The sequence below is a fragment of the Kogia breviceps genome, chromosome 9 (genome assembly GCF_026419965.1).
Source record: "Kogia breviceps isolate mKogBre1 chromosome 9, mKogBre1 haplotype 1, whole genome shotgun sequence".
NCBI classification, from domain to species: domain Eukaryota; kingdom Metazoa; phylum Chordata; class Mammalia; order Artiodactyla; family Physeteridae; genus Kogia; species Kogia breviceps.
This window is the reverse complement of record NC_081318.1, coordinates 111,546,597-111,569,019: the sequence shown is the minus strand read 5'-3', so window position 1 is coordinate 111,569,019 and position 22,423 is coordinate 111,546,597. Positions and strand designations below refer to the sequence as shown.

The following is a 22,423-nucleotide window of genomic DNA, read 5'->3' as shown; positions in this document are numbered from 1 at the left end:
CAGTTCACCGGTCATGAACTGCTGCTACTGTTTTTACTACTATTTTAAGTGAAGACCTGACACAGGAGCCAGAGCGCGGCTGTCCGTTGGAGTGGGTCACAGACAGCTGAGGCCACCGCGGTGACTCATTTTCTGGCATGTGCCTAATCACTCGCTCCGACGTTCCCAATGCAAGGCTGAACCTATGACAACAATACACCACTCAGAGGCTGCATTCTTCGAACTAAGCTATTGTTTCCACTGTTGTGATACAACCCTGTACTTCACAAACGAGAGCAGTTTGAAACTACAGTCATAAGTGGATGTTTTCCCAAGCCTCATTACAAAGTTAACACAATGGACCATAATTTCAGGTTTAGGCTTTTACCTTCTTTTGCAGGGAGCAGAGATGTAAAAGCTTTTTATGCCCTTTTATAGAATCTGGAGACAGGACTGGAAAGCCCGTCACCCAAAGCCAACAGGGGAGGTCAAGGTGCACGTCTGCTGTTGTGTACACAGGGAGGGCCCAGTGGGCAGTGAGAAGGGGTGGGGGGCACCCCCCACCCCGGGCTGCAGGAACAGCAGACACAGAGGCAGGTCTGACCTGCCAATTACCATTACTTTCCTGTAGCAAAAAAAAAATAGAGTCAAGAGGAAGTTCGTCCAAACAACAAATATGGTTGAACACCTATTTATCTCAAGTTAATGAGCTTGGAGTGGTGGCTGGCTAGGCTCTGAGATGTTTCCTGTGACAAACAGACAGACTTATCAAAATTTAGATTGTCTACGGATCTGACTCTACCGGGGAATGTGTAAATCCTCTGGGTTTTTCCGTTTGGATCAGCAAAGTGTCTTCATTTCCCGACACTTTCCCTGGCGGATCTACAGACTTGCTCAGTATTTTACCTCATTTCCAAACATATGTTTTTCAGGAAGTCATCCTATGGTGTGTGTTACCTCACAGAGAGGACTCTACAGAGCAGCCGATCAAACACGTGTGAGACATCGCTGCGCTCACGCTGAACCTAGACTGTTTATTTTATGTTCTCTTTAATGGGTAAAGGACGTCGTGCAATGGTGTTGGACACAGCTGAGGTTTGGAGCCAAGACCGCCTCCAAAATCCCTCACTGGACCAACAGTCACAGGAGACCCCAATCCAATCACAGGCTGCTCCACCGTCTCCGGATCAGTCAAGACAAGACCAAGGATGAAGGGGTGCCCAGGTCCAAGTGGCACCAAGAGGGTGCATTGGAAGACCTTGCTGTTCCTACCTGCCATTCTTTACATCCACAGCCCCATCATGGAGGCGACCAGGCAGCAGCAAACCACTCGCTCCTCCCTTAAAATCCCTCAAAATCACCAGCCTGCAACGTCAGGACCTCCTGCAGAGCAACAGGCGGTCACTACCACACGTGGTCAAAAGAAAAGGGACAGGAGTGAAACCTGGTGCAAAGCTTTTTCTCCCAATGATATATCACTTCTGCACCCAGAAAATCAATGAGAACACGTTTCAATGCCAATGCCTATTTAGTTAGCATTATAAAAACACTCCCTACCTAGTCTACATATAATAAATGCTGGAGAGGGCGTGGAGGAAAGGGAGCCCTCCTGCACTGTCCGTGGTAATGTAAATTGGTGCAGCCACGATGGAGAACAGTCTGGAGGTTCCTTTAAAAATTAAAAATAGAGCTACCATATGACCCAGCAATCCCACTCCTGGACATGTATCCGGAGAAAACTCTAATTCGAAAAGATACATGCACCTCAGTGTTCACTGCAGCACTTTTTGCAATAGCCAGGACATGGAAGCGACCTAAATGTCCATCAACAGAGGAGTGGATAAAGAAGATGTGGTACATATAGACAATGAAATATTATTACTCAGCCATAAAAAAGAATGAAATAATGCCATTTGCAGCAACATGGATAGACCTAGAGATTATCATGCTAACTGAAGTAAGTCAGACAAAGACAAATGTCATGATATCATTTATAGGCAGAAAGGAACCTAAAAAAAACAAACAAAATGCAAATGAACTTATTTGCAAAACAAAAAGAGACCCACAGACATAGAAAACAAACTTAGGGTTACCAAAGGGGAAGTGGTGGGGAGGGATAAACTAGGAGTATGGGATTAACATACACATGCTATTTTTTTTAACATCTTTATTGGAGTATAATTGCTTTACAACAAAGTGGATCAGTTATACATATACATATGTTCCCATATCCCCTCCCTCTTGCGTCTCCCTCCCTCCCACCCTCCCTATCCCACCCCTCTAGGAGGTCACAAAGCACCGAGCTAATCTCCCTGTGCTATGCGGCTGCTTCCCACTAGCTATCTATTTTACGTTTGGTAGTGTATATATGTCCATGCCACTCTCTCACTTCATCACAGCTTATCCTTCCCCCTCCCCATATCCTCAAGTCCATGCTCTAGTAGGTCTGTGTCTTTATTCCCGTCCTACCCCTAGGCTCTTCATGACATTTTTTTTTTCTTAGATTCCATATATGTGTTAGCATACGGTATTTGTTTTTCTCCTTCTGACTTACTTCACTCTGTATGACAGACTCCAGGTCCATCCACCTCACTACACATAACTCAGTTTTATTTCTTTTTATGGCTGAGTAATATTCCATTGTATATATGTGCCACATCTTCTTTATCCATTCCTCTGTCGATGGACACTTAGGTTGCTTCCATGTCCTGCCTATTGTAAATAGAGCTGCAATGAACATTTTGGTACATGATTCTTTTTGAATTATGGTTTTCTCAGGGTATATGCCCAGTAGTGGGACTGCTGGGTCGTATGGTAGTTCTATTTGTAGTTTTTTAAGGAACCTCCATACTGTTCTCCATAGTGGCTGTATCAGTTTACATGGCCCTCATCAAAAAATCTAGAAACAACAAATGCTGGAGAGGGTGTGGAGAAAAGGGGACACTCTTGCACTGCTGGTGGGAATGTGAATTGATACACACACTATTATATATAAAATACGGAAACAACAAGGGCCCACTGGATAGCACGGGGAACTCTACTCAATATTTTATAATAACCTATAAGGGAAAAGAATCTGAAAAAAATATGTATATGTATAACTGAATCACTTTGCTGTACGCCTGAAACTAACACAACATTGTAAATCAACTATACTTCAATTTAAAAAAAAAAAAAAACACTCCCTACGTATATAAAATTGTTATGAGAATAATACACTCCCGCACACGAGTGTATCATTAAAACCAGCCCAGTTTAAAAAGTCATCCATTACTTCCCATTAACCTTGCCAGGTGAAGTCTGAAATGCTGACATATGAATACCTATCATTGTCAACTCATAAAATGAGAAGTAAACAGCAAGAAAACATTCCAAACGTATAATTTCCCGCTGGGGTTGCCATTCAGATGCCTTGTCTAAAAAGCAATGTTTTCCACAGACCGACAGTGAAAGCAGAGAAAGGACACATTCTTTCCAACTTCAGATGTGTCATTTATCAGTTATTAACTGACAGACGGAAAGGATTCCACACAGGTTAATTAAGTTAAGCTTCATAAAGCAGGATAAGTTATTTTTGTGAGTGTGACTAAAAACAAGCTTAAAAAGAAGAAAACACACCGAGGAATGCTGGGCCGGCACAGACCCTGGGGGGCTAAGAGCACCGGTACAGGGACCTTCGCGACACTAAGGTGCCCCCAGGTGGGCGCTCAATCCATCCCACCTGACGACCACGGCGATCCTTTCCACCTATGAGGCCCCTTGGCATCAGCTGCAGGACAGGGTAGCATCAGCGCTGCCCTGAGGACCTCCCGGGATAACCCGCCTCCTAGCTCCTCCGTGCTGGGAGGCCAGAGACGGGGGACATTAGCCCCAGGAGCCCCCATCCCTGACGCCCTCCCACCTGCAGGAGGCGGGAGGTGAAAGCTGCGCGGCTTACTGTGACACTCACAGCTTGACCCACGGTCCGGCCAAGGCCGCCCACAAAAAAAAAAAAATCACACCCCCAGCCCCGTGAGTCTGGGTCTGCGTAGCTCCTACTTTGAGGGCGGCCCGTCTGTGGCGCAGAGCAGAGCCCTGCGCTTCCCCAAAACCTACGGGCACGGGACGCAGTGAGCTGAATCAACACCCCGGCCCAAGGGAGGGAGGTGCTGAACCGTCTATCCATTCCTAAGCCAGGGTCGGCAGGATGTCTTGCTGGGGGAGAAGTCCGCATGCGAGGCGGCACGTTAATTCACAAACACGCCCTCTGTGCTCCGCAAGAGCTGGGACCCCACCCCACTTACCTCTCCCAAAACAACGCCCCACCCGGGCGACCCAGGGTTGCACATCTGCAGACCTATCAACACCACTACCAATCAGGTGGGTAACATCACGGGTCCCACGCGCAAGCAAGAGGCCACTCGGGTGCTGACAAGGGGACTGTGTCTTCAGGAAAATGCCCTTGAGAAACGCAGGTGGTTCGGGAAGAGCCCGGGGACGTCACCTGCGGAAACCAGGTGGCGGCTTTAGCCAACGGGACTTTGCAAGGTCCCAGGCCTCTACTCTGTGTGGTGGGCGACCTCGGGGTGAGGAGCAGGACACCAGCCTGGAGTCTCCAGCCATGTGACAACCTCACCCATAAGCTGCAGAGAGAATTACATCCATCAACTCTGGTGCCCCGGTGGGGGGTCCAACCTCCTGGGGCGGGGCTGGTGGCCCCTGTCCCATCAGCTAGAAAACATTAGTATCACAGGTGACTAAAAGGCTGAAATGAGGCAGGTCCTCACGAAAAGCATCTCTCTTTCCTCCTCTGAGAAAAATGTCCAACCCCAGAGGCAGCATTCCAAAAGCGTGAAACATGATGATGTCGGTGAAAAAAGAACTGACGAATAACAAGGAAATACTTTACACTGAAATCTTTTTCATTGTGAATTCATCTCGTTCCCAAACTAGTTTTCATTACTTTTCTGAATGTGGTAAAATTCCCCGCCCGACCTCATTCAGGACACACACTCATCATCTGTGGATCACTGCACGAAACCAGGCAACGGCACCTGAGAAGTGGAGGCGGGGGGGGGGGGGGGAGTGACGTAGGGGGGCGGGGGAGTGACGTAGGGGGCGGGGGAGTGACGTAGGGGGCGGGGGAGTGACGTAGGGTGGGTAGGGCATGAAAGACACAGCTTCCTGACCCCCAGGAACACCTCTTTTTAAAAGCGCTTTTTTTTTTAATTGAAGTATAGTTGATTTTCAATGCTGTGTTAATTTCTGCTGTACAGCAGTGACTCAGTTATACATATATCTATATATACATTCTGTTTCATGTTCTTTTCCATGATGGTTTATCACAGGATACTGAATACAGTTCCCTGTGCTCTACCGTAGGACCTCGTTGTTCACCCCTCCTATATATAATCGTGTGTATCTGCTGACCTCAACCTCCCAATCCTTCCCTCCCCCCTCCCCCTCAGCAACCAGCACTTTTTAAACCCACTGACAGGTCCGCAGACCACTCCTCCTGTGTGTGAGGCTGTCCAGACACTGTTAAACACTGGGATATAAGAAGGGGTTTAGACACAGCGTCAGAGGGAGAAAGTTTTCAAGCCAACTCCATGGGATAATTATAGGCAGCAAGACAGACGGGCGGGCGGGCAGACGCATGGGGAATTCTGGCAGGGAGCTCCTCTCAGTGGCAAATGTCTAGATTCTGGCCACACTGAATCAGTCTCTTTCCAACCTAATGGCTTGTTTATTGAACATTAGTGGATTTTGCTCTTAATTAATAGGGCTCCAGCCAACGCAACTACCAAATATGTTTTAAGTCTCAGGAATTAGCCATGGGAACACAAGTCTGCACTTTTGCTGTATTATCACTCCCACCTGAGCTATTTTTTTTTTTTTTTTTTTTGCGGTACGCGGGCCTCTCACTGTTGTGGCCTCTCCCGTTGCGGAGCACAGGCTCCGGACGCGCAGGCTCAGTGGCCATGGCTCATGGGCCCAGCCGCTCCGCGGCACGTGGGATCTTCCCGGACCGGGGCACGAACCCGCGTCCCCTGCATCGGCAGGCGGATTCTCAACCACTGCGCCACCAGGGAAGCCCCCACCTGAGCTATTTTTAACTTCGACTCCCTAAACATCAGGTTCGCAAAAACTGCCAGGATCTGATTTGGGAGTCTGCTACTTTGCCCAGTGCTGGGAGTGAGCTTAACACACACACACGCATTCACATCCCATTTTCCCAAGTCTCCTAACTCAGTCTGCCGCCTAAGCATTTAATCATTCGAGCCACTTGCACGTAACTGGAGGGTCAACACATCTGGTCCACTCCCTGAGCTGAAGGCCGAATGGAACGCAGATGCTGAGACAAATGCTTTGCAGGGGCTCCTCATCCTTTCTGCCATCCCTTTGCCAACTCACCCACTTCCCGGGCGGGAGCCCCGATTCTCCTGCTGTGGCCACCCCGGGGGCCCAGGCTGGGAAACCCTCCTCACTCCCCCACCCCCCTTTTCAGGCTGGTGCCCATTGTGAACAGGACAAAGCGGGCAGGGCACCCATAACAGGAACAGAGACATCGTAAAAAGCAAACTGTTGGTGCCCTGATCTTTTCCAAATGAAGCCATCCAGGGATGCCGGCTGCCCAGCAGGTGCTGTCACAGCCCCACAGCCACACTGTGGAGGAGAAACCCTGCACCACGGCTGTGAGGGGTGCTCAGAGCAAACTGAGGCCACGTTTCCAGCAGAGGCCCGGGAGCTGCCATGGGCCCCCAGTCTGAAGACACTGGGGGCCTCCCAGGACCCTGGAGGAGGAGGAGGGGCAGGGACACCTGCCTGGTCTGCCCACTTTCACCGCAGCTCCTCCCAGCCCCCACAGAGAGTCAGAGGCTCGAGCACACTAGCCAACGATGCCGGGAAGCTCCCTGGTCCCGTCCCCTCTTCCTCCCAGACTGTAAAGGACCAGGTGACGAGGACACAGCCAGCGGAGAGCATGCTGGAAACAGGAGCTCTTGGGCGCTGCTGGTGGGAATGCCACAGGGCGCAGCTGTTGTGTAAAGCAGGACGGCGATTCCCAGAAAGTTAAACACAGAACTGCCTACAGTCCAGCAATCCCACTCCTGGGAGGATATGGGGGAGGGAGTCAAAGCAGAGACGGGTATCTGCAGTCTCACGTCCAGGGAGCCTCATTCACAGCAGCCAGGGGTGGAGGCCAAAGTGTCCACTGACCAGTGCTGTGATTACACTTTCAGCCTTAAAAAGGAAGGAAATTCCAACACCTGCTACCACACGGATGAACCCTGAGGACATTCTGCTAGGCTACATAAGCCAGTTACAGAAAGAGAAATACTGTATGAGTCCACCTATATGAGGCCCCTAGCGGCGTCAAATCCACGGAGACAGAAAGCAGGAATGGTGTGCGCCAGGAGCTGGGGGAAGGGGATGGGGAGGGAGTGTTTAATGGATACGGAGTTTCAGTTCGGGCAGAAAAAAGTCGTGGAGCTGGAGGTGGTGGCGCCTGCACAACAATGTGAATGGACTTAATGCCACGGAGCTGGACCAATGGTAAATGCTGTATCATGTAAACTTTACGATAAAAACAAAGACTGGGTCAGCAGACAAGAGCAAAGGGAAAGGGCGACTCAAAGTAAAGGGCACGTCCCCTTCCTTCCCCTACCTCAGGCTGGGTTGCAACAGATGGAGTCCGTCCACGGGCCCCGGCAGAGCCCCCAGACAGGGAGAAGCAGGTTCCCCTGTGACTTGGCATCTTGTCTTAGCCTGTTCAGGCTTCTATGACAAAACACCACAGACTGGGTGGCTTCTAAGCAACAGTCATGTATTGCTTGCAGTTCTGGAGGATGGAAGGCCGAAGTCAGGGTGCTGGCGTGGGTCCAGGGCGGGCCCTATTCCGGGTCGCAGAGACTTCTCACTGTACCTCCACACGGTGTAAGGGCCAAGGGAGAGCTCAGGGTGTCCTTTATAAGGGCGCTAATCCTAATCCCAGTTATGAGGGCCCCACCCCAGAAGCCCACCTCCTAATAGCACCACCTTGGAGGTTAGGAATTCAACATGTTAATTTGGGAGGGGCACAGACATTCAGACCACAGCGGGCCTTTCACAGACTTTCATCTCCTCTCTCAGCCACCATCACTTTGCATCGTCTAACACTGTCACTCTAGTTTGACAAAATCAGACGTCCAACACATCCCAAGTCTGCAAAGGCAGGATGGCACAGCCGGCAAGCCCAGTCGGAGTGGGTCGGGCTGAGTGGTGTAGTAACAACTGATCTTTCTGTTGTCCTACAGTCTGGCAAAAACAAGATGAAGCAGCCAGTTTTTAAAAAGTCAGTTTTTTACAAAAGAAGGGGCTATGATTTCTGGGAACACTTCTGATCCTATGATTTTAGATCTCGTGTGAGTCTTGAGCTCATCTTCTCCAACACGCTCCACGAATCACGGGGGAGCAGGGCTCACTTACAGAACTGCAGCTGTGCATGGTGTCCTGTGCCACAAAGTTATGACACAATTAATTCATCGCCAGGTAGCATCCCTGCCCCCAGGAGCTCGTAAGTCAGAGGGTCAGAGACAAGTACGTGGAAACCCACATGAGGGTTTCCTACAGGGGAAATCACCACTGCTACAAGAGGCCAAGGTCAGGGCTCTCATCCGAGACCGGAGGAGGGGTCTCGAAGGCCTTCGATGGAGCCCCCAGCTGCAGCAGGGTGAAGGAGCAGGAACCACCTAGGAAAGGAGAAGAAAAGCCCACGGGCCACAGGGAGAGAGAAAGTCTGAGAAAGCAGGGCACAGTCTGGTTCGGGAAGGTTAAGGCAGCAGGGAAAAAAGAAGAGACTGGAACTGCATGCCCTTCTAGGGCGCCCCTGGCCACACCTGGCTGTTGACATTTAACTGCATGAAAACTGAAGAAAGTGAAAAATTCAGCTCCACATTTCAAGTGCTCAGTGGCGCTTGGACTGGACACAGGCACAGAGCATCCTTATCCTCACAGAGTTTCGTGGGACAGCACTGGGCTGGGAAACAGGCAGGAGCCACCCCAAGACAGGCCAGCAGGCTCGGCTCAGAAGGTCAGTTGAATCCTACACAACGGACACCGGGACCCAAGTCTTCTTATTCCTGAGCCCGTTTTCCTTCCACCAAGCCTGCCTGTCTACCTTTGATAGGAGAAAGTCAAACAGGACTAATGACCAAGCACAAGGCATTCTAGATTAGGGAGATACCCGTCTGGCCCAGTCAGGGTGCGAGCATGTCCACGTGTGTCCACATGTGTCCAGGGAGAAAGACAGCCTGCTGCCCGCGTCTGGAGGGAGGGGAGAGTGTCCCTAAGACAACAGTTCCTCCTCTGAGATCTTGGACAACACAGTGAGAAGGAAGGGGGAGAGCAATGAACCGGGACTCCTGGTCCATCTGGCTCATCTTTGGGAATTTGTGTCACTTTTTTTCAAAAAGGATAAGGACTTCAATGATCTTTCTAAAGCAATCAGTGTCTCTTAAAGAGGTAACATTTGGTTTGGCAGAGGCGGGGATTGGATCTACAACAGGGTTTGTGAGAAAGTGTTTGTGGTCTGGGAACCTGTCTCATCAAATGTACCTCAACAGGGCTTCCCTGGTGGCGCAGTAGCTGAGAATCCGCCTGCCGATGCAGGGGACACGGGTTCGTACCCCGGTCCGGGAGGATCCCACGTGCCGCGGAGCAGCTGGGCCCGTGAGCCGTGGCCGCTGAGCCTGCGCGTCCGGAGCCTGTGCTCCGCAATGGGAGGGGCCACAGCAGGGAGAGGCCCGTGTACCGCAAAAAAAAAAAAAAAAAAAGTACCTCAATAAAATACATCTTAGCCGTTGCTTGAAAAGCTTTTCCTTTAATTTTTAAATAGAAATGTTTTGGGCTGTGGAATTTATTCTAATTGAACTTGACCTGTAGAAGACACGGTCCTGGCAAGCAACAGCTCAGCACCTAATTAGGGGGCAAACAGAAGCCTGTGAAAACCCTCAAGGCTGCAGTGTGGCCCCAGCCGGGGAAGTGAGCGTCCTCATGTCTGAAGCGGGGACCATCCCTGAGATGGACGGGAGGAAACACAGATACTGCCGAAGACCCACCAGACAGAGTACGTGGCAGAATCTACTTTAGAATATACACCATTAGGTCTTGAAAACAGTTACCATCATTAGCTGTGTATAAAAGCAAATGAAACCATATAAAGTATTGATATAAGTCAGAAAGAAAGTTGACTACTACGACTGGAAGAGACAGGTAAAAAATAAAGAACTACGGGAACATGAAGGAAAAGTGATAAAAGACACTGCCATCGAATCGGGGGCTGAAAGCCAGCAAGTGGCCCTGGACAATGAACACTGCAGTGACAAGGTGAAAGTGAGGGAGCAAAGGTATAAAATGGTGGGGGGTAGGGGAGAGATTTAAAATTAACTTAAAAGAAAATCATAAAAGAATAAAAAGGCATATTATCACTATGTCAATAACATACACATCAACATTAAGTGGCTTAAATCAAGAAAAAAGTACAAAGATGAAGATATATAAAAGCCTTCAGTGGATCATGAAATATCAAATCTAGATTCTGTTACAGTATAAATTATAGCAACTGAAAAAATGTACACCTAAAATCACCCAAAGCATACAATCCACAGAGCCCACAATTATATGCGGATGGGGAGAGAATAAAGGGGTGCAGGAAACACGTAATAAATACACTACCTCTCCACTAAACGTTTTTATTGAGTTCAAGTCCAAATCACAACCAACTGTTCCTATGCTTTAAATTCGCACATCCTCAGTCTAAACATTACTTCGGTGTCAAATATCCCTGCTCACTTTTTAAAATGCATGGTCAATTAAAAATTTAAATTTAATGATAAATTTAATAACAAAACACAAAAGGCCTAGAAACCTAAACTTCTCATTGGTGTGCAGACAGCCTATAATCACTGTTTTCTTAATAATTATGGAAGCACTCTCGGGTGTTCAGAAATTACTTCACTTCCCAGGTCCCAAATTAAAGAGGCCACTGGACCCAGACCCGCATACACACGGGGGTGTCACTTGCCTGCACCTACCCAATAATAATCCACTCTGCTGGCGCCAGAAAAGTCAGGCAGGGAGGGACAGAGGAGGGGCTGCAGGCTGCCATGGCCAGAGTCAGGAGAACCCAGCACAGTGCAAACGTCATTTATACCAAATTTAATCGTATATTAGCTTCACCTTCATTAGACAACCACTGGGAAATACTTACAGTGCTCTGAGATTATTTGCTATTGTAACAGGGAAATGTCCAACTCCTCTTACGTGTTAAGAAAATTTTAAGAAAAACTATAATTACAAAAGAATAAAATTCCTAGGCTTCCTTTCCACTTTATATCAAACAATAACTTTGACATTCTTAAATGAACTGCCAACATAACATCTAAAAAATACAGCTCAAATTAAATGGGAAAAGTTTATGCAGCCAATAATTAGACACACTGTCATTTTTAAGGATGTAAATACATTTTCTAACACATTAGCCAAAAGCCTAGAAAGCTTAAAAAAAAAAAAAGGCCTGGAAGACTCAACCTGTTATTATGGGGGCACACCTGTTAATATTTTATTACCTCTGTAAGCTCGTGAGAGGTGAGGTAGGAAATGCTGAGTTGCCCAGCCAAGTTTACTGTCGGGAGTAGGGGCCTCCTATACTGAACGCTACGTGCTGGGTGTTGAAAGGACTCACGTAGCTCAAGTTACCCACTTGAATTAATATTTTAAAAATTATTTCTTGTTCTAATAACTTGATTAAATAAAGACGAATTTATGCAGATAAAGGATTACCAGCTATGTCTCCAGTAAGCACACTTTTTGATGAGACTGACTAGCAAACTTCCACTGATTTTCACACAAGCACACTGCCTGAACGCAGTCAATGGTCAAAGGCACCAGCTGTTTCGACATTTCATGTCACTGGAGGCTATTTTATTCTACAGAAATACGTGTTTCCGCCACAGGAAAAAAAAAAATTAACCAGTATCCTACCAAACTCATCAATGTTGTGTCTCTTATTCACGTAGGGTCCAGTGGGACAGTTAACCTTGTGTCCACCACCAACTACTGGGGATGGATCTCACACATACGCAAACTAAAAGTAAGCCAGTAAACTTTGTCTCAAACGGACTTAAAGATATATGAAAACCTCACCCAAAGGGAATTTACCTTTACTTGCATTCTAGAATATTCCATCAATTATTATACCTCAACTGAGCTCTGAAATTCCTAAAAAGTCACATCAAGTCTGTTAGTTTTTGCACATGTCTTCTTTCCTAAAGGAATACTTTCCCCAGACAGTTTTTAAGTTAGTCTTAAGTTATGATTTTAATGAAATTACTAGTAAAAACCTATAACTTCAATACAACTAAAATGTATACTTGTGTTCTCAACAAAGATAACTAATAACTCTTCATTAATAATTTAGGCAGACGTACGATGGGTGAGTTTACATTCACTAAGTCCTCTGTCCCTTCAGGAACCCTCAAGAAGGGCTGTCGTACACCCTATTTTATAATGTGAAATCTCAATTCATTGTCCCCCATCCAGCCCAGTACAAGGACAAGTGCCAGTTTCAGTGAAAGGCAACAAATTCGTTCCATCAGTTATCTGCTACGGTGCAGAGAAGTGATAACTCACCGAAAGTGGGATTGGATAACCAATAATGGCAGCATCAGAGAAAAAACAAATTCCCCAGAGTACATGGCAAGCTCTGCCTTGTTCTCAGGCAACATAGGAGCCAGTCCGGGAGACGAGACTGTAACTGCGGTGAAGAACCCAGAAGCTGAGTACCACCAATAATGTACCAAGGCCAACATTTTCCCATCTTTATCTTTCCTTGCTGGTAGGCAACCGATACACCTAAATCATATAAAACATTCAAAAAAACCCAAGACCATTTCTTTCCTCTGATTTTAAGCACGTCGATATTTGCTTGACTTCACCAAAATGTACTAAAACAAATGACAAATGATACAATAATTGGGAATAATAGACTTCAAAGCACTATGCCTAAATTTCTTGGACAAGGATGTTCAAACAAGCAGATCGGAGGTTCTGGATGGGAGTGTGGGGACAGAGCCAACTGCATCAATAATAACAATCTCAGTTTTGTTACCATATCCACAGCAAAAGTCCTTAGTCTCCCTGGGGGACCTGGACGTGAAGGCCAACCAGAGCTCTGCGAACCAGACCCGGGGTGGCTGCCCTCTTGCGTACACGGTACCTGCCTGGAAAAGACGGCCCAATTCTTAGGGCTCCCCGTTTCACTTCTACAATCAGATTCCTTTTAAAGGATCTCACAGATAGTTTTTGGATACCGTTTCGCTGGCCTCTTAAATGGTCTCTCCTTCAAATATATTTCTAAGGTGGTTTTGCCAAAAAATGATTCCGTCTCCTTAAACAGGCTCATTAAGAATAAGCTCTGAAGACGGCAGATTTAGAGGCAATTCTGTTTCACATTTCTCGAAGTCATTTTGCAATGACCACTGCCATGAAAAAGGATTTCCCACGTGTATTTTCTTTGCGGGAGATTTGTTTATTCAAACGTAATTACATAACCACTAAGCGCCCTGCAAAAAAAAAAAAAAAAAAAAAAAGTTCTTTTTAACATTCCTCAGCCTCAGGATTATTTGATTCGTTAACCTGGCTCACTTTTTCCTGGCATTAAAGGGAGAGTTAAAAAAAAAAAAAAAAAGCCAGTTTTTGAAAACCTTTTGCGCACTTGGGCAGAACCGCGGCCTACGGGCACACGCGGGCAGGATGAGTCAGTGGGACACACTGCAAAGAAATGAGATTAGTTGTCCCCAAAGCTGCCTCGCTGGACACCAGTTGCTAGAGGGGAACGTGGGCCCCTTCGGTAAGCAGGTGCAGGGCCCACCCCAGGCACTCATTCCATTTGCAGGACTCATCACACATTTGCTCCAGGCCCGTAAGACAGTTCGCAGGTCCTGGGTGCGCCCCGCGGAGACGCAAGGCAGCCGCAAGGAGAGCGCGTAACGTCGCAGCGGCCGCCAGGCCCCGTGGGGTCGTGCAAGGTTCAAATTCCGCCTCAGGATCCGGTTAAAGAGCAGGCTTGTTTTTCTTGTATTAGGGAAGTCACTCTTTCTGCGAGTAAAATGTGAACGTGACATGCAGTCCACACACGCGACGTGTGGGATGGAAAACAGACCCCGCGAAGGTTTGGGCAGGGACACGACCACGCCAGCCGGGATGGGAGCCCCGACTATAATCCGATGCTGGGGTCCCTGACGCGGGCCCGGTCCGCCCCGCCTGTGCCCTGTGCAGGGGAGCCCCGAAAAGCCAGCCGGGGCGGGGGAGCAGCGGTCAGGAGAACCTCCACGACAGTGCCCTCTACACAGCCCTCCCGAGACCGCGGAACCCAGGCGCCTCCGGGGGCCCGGAACCTGTTCCCCTTCCTTTTGGGTGGAAGGTAGAGCGGACCGTGGGGCGGGGTGCCGTGCCGGGTGCGGGGTGACCAGACTGGAACGCGGGCGGGAACCGGGCAAGTCAGCGACAGGGCTGGGGGCCGGGGCCGAGTCTCCATCGCCTTCCCACCCACCCCCATCCCGGGGAGCCCTCGCGGGTGGCAGAGGAAGGCTCGGGGCTCGGTGGGGATCTGCCCGCGGGGAGCCCCCCAAAGGGAGCGCGCCCACAAAAGCACCCACGCGAAAAGCGCCCAGGCCTCGGCCTGACACTGTTACCCGGGCAACGACCCGGGAGCACAAAGTACACAACCCCCTTCCCTCGCGGGGCGCGGGCCCGCGGGCCGGAGGGGGCGCCCCCGTCCCGAGTGCGCGCCGTGCAGGCGCGGGCGTCCGAGCCGAGCGGAGCCCGGAGCCGCTTACCCGGTCGGGGGCTTGGCCGCTGAGGCGCGCGGCGCGTCCATGGAGCCGGCGGGCCGCGGGCGCGGGCGGCGCTCGGGCCCCGCGAGTCAGGCGCTCGCAGCCGCCGCCGCCGCCCTCATTCACTTTTTCCGCGCTGACCCATCGTCCTCCCTCGCGGGCCGGCGGAGGACAGCGGCCGGGCCGGGACGACGGAAGGGGCTGGAACCGACCCGCGCGGGCGGGAGCGCGGGCCGCGCGGGGAGGGGCCGGCGCGGGGCGGGGGCGCCGGGAGTAAGGTGCGCCGCGCCCCCGGGAGCGCCGCCCCCGCCGCCGCCGCGCGCCTCCTGAGCGGCGGACCCGGCCCGCGGCGCGCTTCCCCCGGACCTCCGGGCCCCGGGAGCGCGCGGCGCCGCGCTGCGGCGGGGAGGAGCTGCGGAGGGGCAAGCACCTGGCAGCGGCAGGGCCCGGCGAGGGCGAGGTGGGCGGACCGGCGGGAGGACTGAGGTTGGCGATCGAGGAGTGAGTGAGCGGTTGCCAGGCTCGCTGCCCTGGAACCCAACAGAACCTCCATCCGGGCAACCGAGCTCTGGGGCGGTGGGTCTCAAAGTGGGTGCCTGACCTGCAGCATCTGGGAGCCGGCTAGAAATGCAGATTCGGGCCCCGCCCCGGCGTCCGGAGCCGGAAGCCGCGGGCGCTGGAGCCGGCCCGGAGGTGTTCCCGGAGCTCGGGTGGACGCGCGCTCGACTTTGCCTAGTTCTCGAGGCGCCGCGGTCGCGCTGCCCCGCGGTGGGTCCGAGTGCTGGCCGCGGGCAGAAATGCCAGTAGAGGTAGCCCGCGGGGGGCCCAGAGCAGGCCAGCCCGAGGCCCCCGATCTGGCGAGCTTCACCCCACACGCCTCCTAACCCACCCAAAAGCCACAAAAGGGATCTGGGCTAGTGCGAAAGTGTGACTAACAGAAATGACTCTTTGCTGTGGTTCCAACGACTAGACTAACAGGCGAGTTAAGTGAGCCTGCAGGGATCGGTGTCGGAGGAGGTGCTGCTTCGGATCTTGAACTTGGATGAGGAATCCAGAGGCCAGCCTGAGCCGTCCTCCCGCTACCCTCCAGCTTTCCCATTAACAAAGCGGGGCGGGGGCTGGGGCGGGGGGCCGGTCTAGACACAGAATGCGAAGTCCTTGCCCGGACCTGAAAGGCCTTAAGTGCTGAGGCCGGGGCGCCCACCCAGAAGCCTGTTCCTACCTCTGCGCTCGGCCTCGGAGCCCAGCGCCCTGCGGCTCAGCACCCCCGGCTCTGCCCACCTCAGGTCTCTGCCTGGGATGCTCTGCCACGGGACCGCCCGCCTGCACCGTCCCACCCTGCGGTGCCTTGCTCAGATACCATACCACCTCCCCAGGGAAGCCCTCCCGGAGCCCTCTGTGTGAAAGCACACACTTAGTATTGCTCTGCTTGTCCTGAGTTATTTTTCTTCCAAGCATTTATCATTTTGTTTGTATATATATCAATAGTATATATATTTTAATATATATTTGTTGTTTGCATGTATTTAAATGTTTGTTTATATTTATAAAGAACTGTTTATGCTTGCATTATAAACAAAATGTTCCTTATATATGAACGTATATATAAATTTTGTTTATATTTATATAAGTATATAAACCATTCTGGGTGCATACATTATAAATCAATGCAATATAAATATATAAGTACATCTCATATTCAGCATGTGTCTGGCCATCTGTCTCCTCCCCTAGAATTTGATCTCAGTGAGTGTTGGGCCTTTGTCTGTTTCATGCATCACTGGACCCCCAGCATCTAGGACAGTGCCTGGCAGGTGGAGGGGGTGCTCCATAAAGTAACCAGTGCACTGAATGAATGAGTCTCCACGACTCCTTCCCCCTCTAGGTTTGGGGGTCAGGGGCTCCTCCCCAGGATCTCAGGAGTCCCTCCTTGCTCTGGACACCACATGGGAAAGGGCAGCCTGGGAGGGGCCAGAGCCAGGAAGTGGACCAAGGATTGTGGCCTGGAGCCTGCTGAGGTTACAGGAGGAAGTGCCACTCATGGCTCACAGGTGACTGGAGGGCCTGGGGCTGTGGCAGAAGCAGTGGGGGTGAGGAATAGCCCAGTGTCCCAGTGGACAAGGGGGTCAGAGCAGGTAGCTGTTTCTCAGCCAGACAGTCAACGTCCTAGAAAAATTAAGAGGTGGAGGCAGTCTCCCACCTCCAGGCTGAGGTTCAAGTTGCTCTCATGGGATAGAAGCCCGGCAGGACCCAGAGGCCTGGACACCTCTGATTCCAGGAGGGCCACCAGGCATCTCAGACCCCGAAACCCAACAGGCACCTCTGTCCAGGAGTGGGGTGGAGGGAAAGGACTGGGAAGAAATGCCACAAGGAGGCGGGGGGGGGGGGGGTGGCAGGATCAGACCTGCCAGCGGAATGGTGGGCTGAGCTCCCAAGGCCCTCAGGGGAGAGTCCAGTGGCGGGCCTGGCGGTCTCCTGGGTCAGCTGTGAAGGAGAGGCACAGAGCCTGGGAGGCAGGAAACCAGCTTCTCTGTTTGCAACCCAAACTTCCCTTACCGTGAGGATCCCTGCAGACCCACCCGTGTAGAGGTGTGGTCCAAAATTGTGCAGTTAGATGGATACTTTCCAGTATCTGCTATGTGCCAGCCATTGTGTGCAGGCTGGAAACAGCTGACCACCTCCCAGATGGAGCCACCCCAGGGAAACAAGTTCCAGGCAGGGGTTTAGCATTTCCAGCCACAGGGTACCAGCAATAGGTAGCTGAGAGCCTGAGGGCAGGGGCTCTACCCTTTGTGGAGTCCTGAGCAGGATGCTCTCCTGGGTTTGCTTACTGACCTTCTAGAGCAAATGCACGCAGGGGCCTGAATTCTGGGCGACAGGGGTTCCCAGCTGTTCCTTACCGACACACTCTTTTAAGTTTCCCTGACTAAACTAGCACCTTTGCAGATATTAACTATCATTAAATGTTCTATTTTGGGTGTTGTAAATACCCAGGGACATGCCGAGCCATCTTTTAAAATGGCTCAAAAAAAAAAAAAAAAAAGCACCCCAGTTTGCAGACTTTGTCGACTTTTATTGTGTGAATGCTCCCACCCCGGCCTGTCTCAAGCTACCACCGCTACCATCATGAGGTCACTGAAGGCAGGGTGGGGGCCAGGCTCCCACACACTGGCATCTGCGTGTCTCACCTTCCTAAGTGTTGCAGGAAAGTCGAAGCTTTGCCCCTTTCCAGCACCTGCTCTGAGGCCTGGGCACCATGCTTGGTGTCCCCGTGCCCACTGTCACTGGCCCGTCCTGGCTACGGCTCTGCGCGGCCGCGATGCAGCCCTTGACTGAAGGAGTGGGTGCCGTCACTGCGCAGAGAATCGGTGTGAGGCCACCTCAGGGGCTCCCTGGCCTTGCCCCGACCCCAACGCCCCGCTTTGCTGCTGCCTCTCCGCCCAGATCTCCCCTTTCTGCTGGGCAGCAGAGGCCCTCAGCACCCCACTCAGCCTGTGCACTCAGCCCCCGCCTCCAGTGGGGTCCCCACAATGCCCCGAGTCCCTCCAGCTACCCAGCATGCATCGCAGGAAAAGGAGGTGAGGAATGTAAATGACACACGCCCCACCCCCAGGCAGATCAGCTTAGAGCAGGGCTTCCCAAACGTCAATACACACTAGACGCTCTGGGGACCTTGTTAAAATGCAGCTCTTGGTCCAGTGGCTCCAGGGCTGTGGGACCTGAGAGTCTGCATTTCTAACAAGCTTCCACTGAGGCAGGGAAGCTAGGGTTTAGGCTCAGACACACTAGCCTCAGGCCTGATTCTACACTCGCTAACAGAATTACTAAGAGTGAGTTCTTCTCCTTTCTAAGATTTAGTTTCCTCCTCTGAAATATAAGAATCATCAGAGGCAAATCCAGGTTTTTCCGGGGCCTGATAATGCAATTTTAATTACCTAAAAAAAAAAAAGAATACCATCACAGGGAACTATATTCAATATCTTGTAATAACCTATAATGAATCTGATAAAGAATATATATATATATATGGAATTCCCTGACGGTCCAGTGGTTAGGACTCTGCGCTTTCACTGCTGGGGGCGCGGGTTCAATCCCTGGTCAAGGGAACTAAGATCCCACAAGCCGTGCAGCATGGCCAAAAAAAAAAAAAAATATATATATATATATATATATATATATATATATAAAACATATGTATAACTGAATCACTTTGCTGTACACCTGAAACACTGTAAATCAACTAAACTTCAATATAAAATTAAATTATATAAACTTACAATTAGGTAAATTACATTAAAAATTAGGGTAATAAATACTAAAAACAATAAAAAGCATACCATATGATCAATATCAATTTAGATACCAAAATGGATATTTATTTTGAATGTACTATGGACTGAATTGTGTGTGTGTGTCTCCCCCCAACACACACAACAAATTCCTAAGTTGAAGCCTTAACCCCCAGTGGGCGGGGGTGGGGGGTGGGGGTGGTTTAGCCTCTGTATTTGGAAATAGAGCCTTTCAGAGGGTAATTTAGGTTCCATGAGGTCATCAGGGTGGGGTCCCAGCTCTACAGGACTAGAGTTCTTATAAGAAGACAAGGCACCAGGTCTCACTCTCTCCCCATAAGTTTTCAAGTTTGCTTTAGGCTATAGGACTTAATAACTTTTTGGGGGTTGGTAAGTTACTAAAACCAGACTGCATTTCGTGTGAGATTATTAATTGACAATAGTAACTCAAAAAAACATTAATGTCGAGTCCTTGATTTTTGTTGAGAGAGTCACATGCCATAAGAGTCCCCTCTTCCAAGTGTGCACTCCAGTGGCCATCCGGTTGTCTGATTATACATGGAGGTGCCCAGCCGTCACCACTATCTAAATTCAGAGCGTGGTTATCACCTCCAAAATAAACCTTATGTCTGTAAGCATTTTCTCCCTATTCCTCCGTCTCCCCACCCCCTCAGGATCACTCACCTTTAGGTCTCCGTGGATCCACCTGTTCAGGACATTTCATAGAAACGCACTCATACAATAATGTGGCTTTTGGGGCTTCCCTGGTGGCGCAGCGGTTGAGAGTCCGCCTGCCGATGCGGGGGACGCGGGTTCGTGCCCCGGTCCGGGAGGATCCCACGTGCCGCGGAGCGGCTGGGCCTGTGAGCCGTGGCCGCTGGGCCTGCGCGTCTGGAGCCTGTGCTCCGCAGCGGGAGAGGCCACAACAGTGAGAGGCCCGCGTACCGCAAAAAAAAAAAAAAAAAAAAAAAAATCCCAAAGAGTTCAAATTCGTGTTGTTCAAAGGTCAGCTGTACAAGTTGTTGTGTGACCATGTTTTCATTCCTCTTTTGTATATTCCTAAGAGTAGAATTGCTGGGTCATATGGTAACTCCGTGTTTAACCCTATGAGAAACTGCCAAAATGTTTTTACAAAGTGGCTGCACCATTTTCCAGCCCCGCCAGCAATGAATGAGGGTTCCAGTTTCTCCACACCCTCGGAAACAGTTGTTAATGTCTGTCTTTGACCATAGCCATCCTAGTGGGTATGAAGTGGTATCTCACTGTGTTTGGGTTTTTAAAATAAATTTATTTATTTATTTATTTTTGGCTGTGTTGGGTCTTCATTGCTGCGCATGGGCCTTCTCTAGTTGTGGCAAGCGGAGGCTTCTCTTGTTGCGGAGCACAGGCTCTAGGCACGCGGGCTTCAATAGTTGTGGCCCGCGGGCTCAGTAGTTGTGGCCCATGGGCTCTACAGTGCAGGCTCAGTAGTTGTGGCGCACGGGCTTAGTTGCTCCGCGGCATGTGGGATCTTCCCAGACCAGGACTCGAACCTGTGTCCCCTGCATTGGCAGGCGGATTCTTAACCACTGCGCCACCAGGGAAGCCCCTCTCTTTGGGCTTTCGATTTATGTTTCCCTAATGACATGATGTTAAGCAACTTTTCATGTGCTTTTTGGCTATTTGTGTGTCTCCTTTGGAGAAATGTGATTCAAGTTCTTTGTGCATTTTGAAAATTAGATTGTTTATATTTTCAAGTTGTAAGAGTTCTCTTTATATTGTACATACAAATCCCTATCATATATGATTTGCAAATATTTTATCCTTTTGTGGGTTATTCTTTCACACTCTTTTCTTTTTAAATTGAAGTACAGTTGATTTACAATGTTGTGTTAATTTCTGCTGTACAGCAAAGTGATTCAGTTATACATACATTTTTTCATATTCTTTTCCATTATGATTTATCACAGGATATTGAATAGAGTACCCTGTGCTATATAGTAGGACCTTGTTATTTATTTTATATCTAGTAGTTTGTATCTGCTAATCGCAAACTCCTAACTTATCTCTCCTCCACCCTCTTTCCCCTTTGGTAACTGTAAGTTTATTTTCTATGTCTGTTCTTTCACACACTTGATGGTATTTTTTGAAGCACAGAGTATTTTATTTTTGATGAAGTTCAATTAATTTATTTTTTTCTCTTGTTGCTTGTGCCATATCTAAGAAATCATTGCCTAATCTAAGGTCTGTTTGTAGAGTATTAATCCTCCTTTAAAACAATGGCAGTTATTCTTTCCAAAGTTGTAGTTTATGGGTAAGGCCAAGCACAGGAAAGATTGGGAAGTAGCTGTAGTGTGTCTTCAGAGACTTGGGTCCTCTGCTTCTGCAGCCTGTTCTTTAATTAGGAGCTCTTTGTAACCTAGTCTGTTGTTCCTTGTCCGGGCTAATTCCATCTGAATAGCTTGGAGACATTCATCCAAGGCATGGAATCCGCAAAGTGCTGTCAGGTATTAGCAATTAAGGAATTCATGCAGGGCAGGGCTCTGATTCCCAGGAATCCTGAAATCACCCTCAAGGGGTGGAAGGGATTTGGGAGTCATACCGCCTCTGAGATGAGAGTCCCTTGGTGGAATAGGAGCCGGAATAGGAACCGAGAGAGATGGGATGGGACCACAATTGGATTAGGCATGAGGTGGTTGGCTCTGGGCTGTTCTTGGTTGAGGTCTCTGGGAGAGGTTCATATACACTGAGCCTCAAAATCACAAGTCTGGGAGCTAACTCAGCCCTGTCCTTATCCCTGGTTTGTTTCTCTTGGACCAGCCTCCAGCACCTACCAGAACACACACATCTTTCTGTCTTCTCTCTCTTCTAATAATAATTAGACAACAAGTATGTATTGGCTGAATTATTAACCATATTCGTAGTTAAGATTTAAGGACCGCTACTACGGGCAAAGCACTGTGTTCAATTCTTTAACAACACTAATTATATAATGTTTAAAGTGACCCGAAAGATAGGTGCTATTGTTGTCCCCATTTTCAGGATGAAAAATGTGGGGAGGGGCTTCCCTGGTGGCGCAGTGGTTGAGAGTCCGCCTGCCGATGCAGGAGACACGGGTTCGTGCCCCGGTCCGGGAAGATCCCACGTGCCGCGGAGCGGCTGGGCCCGTGAGCCATGGCCGCTGCGCCTGCGCGTCCGGAGCCTGTGCTCCGCAGCGGGAGAGGCCACAGCGGTGAGAGGCCCGCGTACCGCAAAAAAAAAAAAAAAAAAAAAATGTGGGGAGTTAACTAAGTTGCTGAAGGTCGCACAGAGCAACCATTCAAG

General features: G+C 49.8%; 1 protein-coding gene across 14 annotated transcripts in view; it reads right to left on the bottom strand.

Moving 5' to 3' along the window:
• The window catches only part of COBL (cordon-bleu WH2 repeat protein), a 261,943-nt gene extending 246,490 nt beyond the window's left edge, over positions 1 to 15,453 (bottom strand). For 7 of the 14 annotated variants that reach the window (XM_067042935.1, XM_067042945.1, XM_067042941.1 and 4 more), the window contains exon 1: positions 14,835 to 14,904. In XM_067042935.1, the coding sequence (XP_066899036.1) occupies positions 14,835 to 14,875 (41 nt within the window). In that variant the 5' untranslated portion in view covers positions 14,876 to 14,904. Of the gene's footprint in view, positions 1 to 14,834; positions 15,033 to 15,261; positions 15,411 to 15,432 lie in introns of those variants that run through there. The other 7 variants (XM_067042950.1, XM_067042951.1, XM_067042937.1 and 4 more) reach the window with 5 other exon arrangements.
• Between the last annotated feature and the right edge of the window lie 6,970 nt (positions 15,454 to 22,423).